Source organism: Macadamia integrifolia, chromosome 8 (genome assembly GCF_013358625.1).
Source record: "Macadamia integrifolia cultivar HAES 741 chromosome 8, SCU_Mint_v3, whole genome shotgun sequence".
NCBI lineage: Eukaryota > Viridiplantae > Streptophyta > Magnoliopsida > Proteales > Proteaceae > Macadamia > Macadamia integrifolia.
The window spans coordinates 19,436,932-19,444,138 of NC_056564.1; the positions used below are offsets into that span (position 1 = coordinate 19,436,932).

General features: G+C 37.9%; 2 protein-coding genes across 3 annotated transcripts in view; both read left to right on the plus strand.

The window, feature by feature from the left end:
• Nucleotides 1-1,002: 1,002 nt before the first annotated feature.
• Nucleotides 1,003-3,378, plus strand: LOC122087017 ((+)-neomenthol dehydrogenase-like). Its single transcript, XM_042655977.1, has 5 exons — nucleotides 1,003-1,915; nucleotides 2,000-2,243; nucleotides 2,333-2,407; nucleotides 2,543-2,721; nucleotides 2,813-3,378. The coding sequence occupies exons 1-5, from the start codon at nucleotides 1,881-1,883 to the stop codon at nucleotides 3,195-3,197; spliced, it is 918 nt and encodes a 305-aa protein (XP_042511911.1). The 5' UTR covers nucleotides 1,003-1,880; the 3' UTR covers nucleotides 3,198-3,378.
• Nucleotides 3,379-5,332: 1,954 nt separating this feature from the next.
• Nucleotides 5,333-7,207, plus strand: part of LOC122087701 (phosphomannomutase) — a 6,716-nt gene continuing 4,841 nt past the window's right edge. Inside the window, exons 1-5 of one of the 2 annotated variants that reach the window (XM_042656902.1) lie at nucleotides 5,333-5,520; nucleotides 5,687-5,962; nucleotides 6,111-6,194; nucleotides 6,620-6,664; nucleotides 6,804-6,870. In XM_042656902.1, the coding sequence (XP_042512836.1) occupies nucleotides 6,123-6,194; nucleotides 6,620-6,664; nucleotides 6,804-6,870 (184 nt within the window). In that variant the 5' untranslated portion in view covers nucleotides 5,333-5,520; nucleotides 5,687-5,962; nucleotides 6,111-6,122. The remainder of the gene's footprint in view (nucleotides 5,521-5,686; nucleotides 5,963-6,110; nucleotides 6,195-6,619; nucleotides 6,665-6,803; nucleotides 6,871-7,207) is intronic. The other variant, XM_042656903.1, reaches the window with a different exon arrangement.

Below are 7,207 nucleotides of genomic sequence, written 5' to 3' on the forward strand. Positions count from 1 at the left end.
GGTATCCGACTTTAGGCCAACTAAATCCTCCTTTGGGCTCGTACATGACCTCTGCACCACATACAAATCGGGAGCTTTTGGACCCTAGTGAACCTCAGGTGGGTGGTGCTATAGAATTATGCAGGGACGAAGTTTTGATCACGAGACCTCACTTCCTGAGGTGGAGTTTCACGTCCCCTCCAAGCCAGTTGTGTTAACCCCTTGGGGTTTCTTATACCATGCCCTCCCCGTTCTTTACTGCCTGTGCTGGTTACAACATAAAGTTCCTACCAAAAAAAGTGGTTACAACATAAGAGAATGGGATATAAAATACAAACATATATTCCCGATGTAATTAATGGGTTATGCATCATTCAACAAATAAAATATAGAACATAAATTTATTAAAATAATTTTTGTTTTACTAAAATAAGGAGCAGTAGGTTCCTCATGCTACACTGTGAACGCACATATACAATGGACACCACGGGATCTTTTTTTACATTAAATAAAGACAATATGTCTCACAGAAATCATAATCAGTTTTATCTACTCATAGAACACATAACTGAGGGTGAGGAACTCAATAAAGTAAGGGTAGTAAACTGTGATTTTAATAATCTAAATAACTGTGATTTTAATAATCTAAATATCCTATTTACCTGTCCTATTACATGACCCATTGTCCAAAGAGTTTCCCTTCCTGAGTAGGAAAAGACCAGAGCAGTGTCTTACCCAAAATAATAATAATAAATAAATAAATAAATAAAATAGTGATAGACAACATGAATTGAGAGAGGAGAGGAGAGGAGGAGGAGGAGGAGGAGGAGAAGAAGCCGAAGAGAACAGATCAAGTCTTCGTAGAAGAATCATTGTTTGTATTGATTTTTATATGGAACTGATATGTATAGATGGAATTCACCCAATAATCAATTTTGTGGTGGATTCCATTTATGTGAATTAGCCTGTATAAAGACTTGATCCGAAATAGCTAATCCTTAGTAGGCCCAGGTTTGTCCAGGCCTTTATGGTTCAAGGATCATAAAAAAGAAGTTTGTTTTTCTCTTTCATATTCTTTTATGGGGGGCTGGTGGAGCAGAATCAAAGATCATGTAAGTCCCGGACGGTTCGGATCTTGATGAATCGGCCTGGCCCTTTCTTATGGGTCTTCAGAGTCCAGACTCCCCACCATGGATTGAGGGATCTTTATTAGATCGCAAGAATTGGGGCAGGGCGATCTCGTATCGGTGGACTAGTATGGACTATATGTAAAATAAAAATTAAAAAAAAAAAATTCAATTTTTTTCACCGAAAAACAAGCGTTAATCTATCCAATCCGGATCATGGTTTGAAGAATCGGGATCGTATGGAATTGGTTGAATAGGATCAATATCAGCATTGATCGATCCTAATTCTTGATGGTAAAATGATCTAAAAATGGCTTTTTAAAATCAAAATCAATGATATTTTTGTTCGATTCAGACAAATTGATATCAACCTTGACTGATCCTATTCCAAATGCCGAGTTTTCAAACCTTGATCACGATCACTGAGACCGATCCCAATCCTTATCCTGATACCGATTACTAAAACCGTGGTCTCCACAGAACAAACCCGCGGTCAGACAAATACCACTAGTTCATTACCCGCAAACCATTGGTAAAAATTTAGAATTGCCGTGGATGAATGTCTAACTTCAGAACCCAACTACCAATTCGAGAGTTTAAGATTGATTGACATCCACATCAACATTTATTGATATAAGAAAATGTTCATCTTTCTCTCAATGAATGTAGATAGCTCTGCAACTATTATCTTTCTTAATAATTTTATGTTGGTAGTTTGGGTAGAGCCACTGAAGCCCCAAAACTGCCTCCCTCAAGACAATTTGCTCATCCAAAATGGATTCTTCCATCACCGGTTCTGCTAAGAAAAGGTTTAATTTTTGTTCTTTCAAGTTTCTCTTCAGACCCTCCCCAATTCTCTGATTGGATTTTCTTGCCTCCCTCTTGTGATGCAGAATAGCAGTTGTTACAGGAGCTAGTAAAGGGATAGGATTGGAGACATGTCGACAGTTAGCCTCTAATGGAGTTCTGGTGGTCTTAACTGCTAGAGATGAGAAAAGGGGTATTGAAGCTGTTGAAAATCTCATAGGGTCAAGATGCTCTGATGTGATTTTTCATCAGCTTGATGTAACGGACCCTTCTAGTATTGCTTCAATGGCAAATTTCATCAAAACCCAATTTGGAAAGCTTGATATTTTGGGATTTCTTGTTGCCTTCATCATCCAATTTCATCAGAACCAAGTTGCAGAGAAGTCCTGAAACTTTCATCTTTGCATTTCTTTTTGCAGGTGAATAACGCAGGATTTACTGAAGTCTTAATAGACGGAGATGCTCTGAGTGCGGTGATGGCAGGGGATGGTGATGTTAGTCTCTGTTCTGCAATTACCACTTAGCCATTAAAACCCATCACTTAAGAGTGTGTGGGATTTATGGATTCATCGCCAGTTTTAACACTGTTAGTTACAAAAGTGGCTAAACTGGACCTTTTATTGATGCAGATAGAAGCCAAGTTTGCCAAATGGAAGGAAGTAACGACACAGACTTACGAGTTAACAGAAGAATGTCTGAAAGCAAACTACAATGGCATCAAACAAGTGACTGAAGCACTTCTTCCCTTCCTTCATATTTCTGATTCGCCCAGAATTGTTAACGTTTCTTCCTCAGCTGGGAAGTCAAAAGGTACAGAGTACAAGCCCAACTCTGTAAGAAGAAATAATATGTATCAAACTCAGGAATTTTCCTCTTAGTGACCTTCTTGTTTTGATGCAGAATATCTCAAATGCCTGGGCTAAGGAGGTGCTAAGTAATGGGGATAGCCTCACAGAAGAGAGTGTGGATGAGGTGTTGAACCAGTTTGTGAAGGATTTCAAGGAGGGCTTGTTAGAAAGTAAAGGTTGGCCTGAAATTCTATCTGCCTACACAGTTTCTAAGGCAACTATGAATGCTTATACAAGGATTTTAGCAAAGAAGCTCGTCCCAGGGTTCCATATAAATTGTGTATGCCCAGGCTATGTCAAAACTGACATTAATTGCAATACTGGGGTGTTAACTGTTGAAGAAGGTGCAGAAAGTGTTGTGAAGTTGGCTCTGCTGCCTGATGATGGACCTTCTGGTCTTTTCTTTGTTAGGTCTGAAGTATCCCCTTTTGATTAAAAATGGATCAAGATCATACACCTAGTGGAGAATCTCTCTCTCTCTTGTGTGGGGTTCGATGGTAGATTGATGTACTTGTTTTTTTTTTTTTTTTCTGGTTTTTTCCGGGGTAAAGATTGCTGTACTTCTTGTTCCCTAATATTAGCAACTCAAATACATTAAAAAGATGAGTTCGCCCTAAGTTTGTCTAAATGCTTTGGTGAGGGAGAAAAGTAGATGGATGTTGTAACAGATAAAAATCCTATCACTATTGGGTGCCCTCGTGCACTTTCATTGGCTGCCATATTGCTGCAGGTGCCATGCAACTTGGTAGTGATTCTCCTCCCATTTTTTATATTGAGTGAAGGATCGCTGCCAAGTTGTGTACAGTCTGCGCCTTCTCACAGGGAGTTCGAGTGAGACATTTTGTGTAAGATAAGCCACCATCACATAGTAAAGGTGAATATTAACAGAGATTGGGACATTTAAGACTGCTCTAGCTTATAGTTGCATCATTCTTCAATACCAACTTGTATTTCGTTGACTTGAAGCAGTAAGATGTGCAAAAACAAATTCTTAAAAATATGAAATCTCAGTCTAAACAACACGAAAAGCTGATGAAAATACATTTGTGTGCTCACAGAGACGATGGTTTCTAGTTTGGTATTGCTCATCGGATGCATCGTTTGTGGCTGGTGTGAATTTCATAGGCTATTATCAAAATACCATGAAAATGAAGATATAGCTTTTGTCTTTTATTGTGAAAACCATACATGAATGGATCCCATAGACATATAGTCCATATGTGATCCATATAAAGCAAAACTTATACTTTGTGGAGAAAGTTCTTTTTCATCTATTGTGAATGTAATCATGGGTCATAAATATCCCACTCACTCGATTGTACAAAAGGCCATTTGATACTCCAGCTATATTGTGTTTGGTAATATTTCAATTCTAGAATCATGTTCCATCCAACCACAATAAAGAGAATATTTTCACGTGAATGAAAAGAAACTCGATCTAATTATTATTCCTTAATACTCTAGAGAACTAAAGTGTGCAGTTTCCATCCTTCCTGCCTCTCACAGTCCATGACATCGACCCTATAACCTCTTTTCTTATTTACACATTATGACTATTGATGGGAGTTTGATATTTTGCTGGGAGACAAATTGCACTTGACATCGGATTAGCTGAATCAGCTGATCTATATCGATATACCGTTTTTTATCAAATGTTTTTTTCATACCACAAGGTACTATCCTACATTCCTACTGATTGCACCATCAAATCGGATCGGTAAATGTATTCCATACTTGATATCAGTTCCATACCTTCCTTCCGCTAGACTGATGATTTCTTTTTCCACATAGGTTGAGGTAAGAACCAACCAACCATATAAATGCCTACGCCAAGGGTTAGTTCAGTTGGGACTTGGGAAGGGATCTCTCTAAGGGAGTGAAAGTGACTCTTCCTCACCCCTGAGGCCACTTGCATGAGGTTTCATAGTCGTAAGTCATAACTCGTAAATTCTAATAGGTCTTATAGTTTAAACCTGATTTTGAATATTTTTTGTTGATTGAAATTTTAAATGAGCTAAATATATATTTTTTTTAAATGGATAATTTTTTGAAGTAAAATTCAAGAGTGAATCGTCCAATTTTCCCATTAAATTAAGTGGGCCATGACCCATTGTGCTGTTAAAGCATCCAACAGGGAAAGAGGAAGCGCCTAATAAGAACCACAGTTGTGGAACCTATTCTTCCGATGTCCGATGGTCCTTCGAGATCCCAGCCGTTCGTATCCCACATCTCTGAAATTCGAACTGTCCAAGTCTGAAAATTTGGATTCTTACAAGCAAAGAAATCACTCGTGTCACATCATTGTCTAACCACGTGGCTAATCAGCGGACAGAATTTAACCTCCTGCAGGTGAAGTTTTACTAAAGTGCTTCTACCCTCTATACATACTATACATACGAGCAATCCTTGATCCCTATTGATTATTTTATCATTGACTAGGAAGTCGAATCACGGTAGTGATTCTTTTTCTTTGGGTGAAACACACGGTATTGATTCACTTGGATGTCGAACAACGGTGGAGGATAGAAGCATTAGATCATAGATTCTCTACCCATAAAACGACGGGGAAAAGGGTGTCCTTTGTTGCCTCGCTTGCTGAGTTTTAGAACACGATTTCTGGATCTGGGCTCGGTCACTAGTTCATAGATTGCTTTGTTTCCAAAACAATTTGCCGTTCTTTGCGGATCTCTCCCTCTCTCTCTTAATTTGTGCAGAGAAGTTCCTGCCGCGCTTTCTGTATACTAGTCACTGATCTACAGGTGATTTCCTTATTCTTTTCTTCCCTTTTCCATTCTCTGTTTAAATTTTCGAGCTCTTAATTGAGTTGAAGGATAATTTGAATTTAAAATTGCATTTTCACTCCATTTGAGCGATTCTAATACTTGCATTTTTCGATTATTCTTCATTGTTTACTTGTTCTTTCAGCATTTTTTCCGCAGATCGCGGAGATTCTCTGTAGTTATTGGTGATCTAGTCAGCGGAGTTGATCACTGCATTGGACAAGCTGAATTTGACTCGAATCATTCGAGTTCCACACTTAATATTCGTGTTTTTCTCTGTAATCATTCAAGTTCATTGATCGATTCTCGACTTCACTGGGACGACTTTCTCTGTCTACAGAGTCCAAAATCAGATCTCATAACAGATCAGCCTGAGTTAACGAGTTCTTACTTCTCAGCTTAACTTTGCAGTCTATCAAAGGTATATGTATTCACCAAATACGAGGCCAAGAAAAAATCGGTCCTTTTAAGGTCCTACCTATTTAATTAACCGAGTATCTGCACAATGAGATCACAATTGCTTCACGATACAATAGGGAAGCTTTATAGTTTTGTGGATTTTGTGGCAGGATTTCTTAACTATGATGGCCGGGAGGAAGGCAGGTCTGATTGCCTTATTCGATATGGATGGAACACTTACGGCTCCAAGGAAGGTATGAGCTTTCCATTTTCCCTCTTTGATCTGCTTCGATGTAATTTAGCAAATTAGATGCTCATTTAATAATTTTTTCCCATTTAACGCATTTAGATTTTAGATTCTAAAAATGTATGTTTGGTCTGCTTGTTTTGTGGTTTTTCTGAGGGATAACATTTGTAATGATTTTTGGAAAAGATTCCAAGTTTTCATAGATCAAGATGAAAAAGTATATTTGTTTCACTCATTTCGCTTACTGATACACCATGGCAGTGCATCTTGAAAATGATTTCAATTCCCAAAATTTTAAAAATTTTCAAGGCAACCAAGTCTTTGCCACCTTGTACTGGGGTTCAGTCCACCGTGTGTTCAACATTCTGGTTGCATGTGAAAGTAGCATTAGTTATTGGTAGCTTGACCTTATTCCCTTCTCCTGAATGCCAGGTAGTGACTCCAAAGATGTTCGAGTTTATGCAGAGACTTCGAGAGGTACTTGATCAATGCTTCTTATCCTTCAAAAAGGATTACTGTGATCTCAAGATTAAGTAGTACATATTTGGATTTTTTTAAAGGCCTTAAGACCTAACTACATTCCTTTTTCAAATGCAAACTGCTTTTTTGATTGCAGGTTGTTACGGTTGGAGTAGTGGGAGGATCTGATCTTGCTAAGATATCAGAGCAGCTTGGAAAGACAGGTTTGCTTTACGTAACCTCTTAATTCTGCATTTCATGCATAGAACATGCATAGTTATTCCTCTTGCGAGAAGGTTATAAATATTTTCTCCATTTTGACCTTGAAACTAATCCCCACTTAGTAGTTTAGTTCAGGTTCTTCTTGTTTGAAAATGCACTGTACTGGAACTATAAAACGTTTCATTTTCACAATTTATTATAATAAAAAAGGAAGTGCAAATTGCTTTCTTATCTTGATCCAAAGTCAGTAATACACTAATATTAGCTATTCTCAAGACTGGTCTTCATTATTTATTTATTTCTTTCTATTTCTTTTCTTTTCCCCTTTTTTTTTTTTTT

Coding starts and splice junctions, on each gene's coding strand:
- LOC122087017 (XM_042655977.1), top strand. CDS start 1,881: ATGGATTCTTCCATCACCGGTTCTGCTAAGAAAAG. Junction 2,408..2,542: donor TGATGGCAGGGGATGGTGAT/GTTAGTCTCTGT, acceptor TTATTGATGCAG/ATAGAAGCCAAGTTTGCCAA. Junction 2,722..2,812: donor TCCTCAGCTGGGAAGTCAAA/AGGTACAGAGTA, acceptor TGTTTTGATGCA/GAATATCTCAAATGCCTGGG.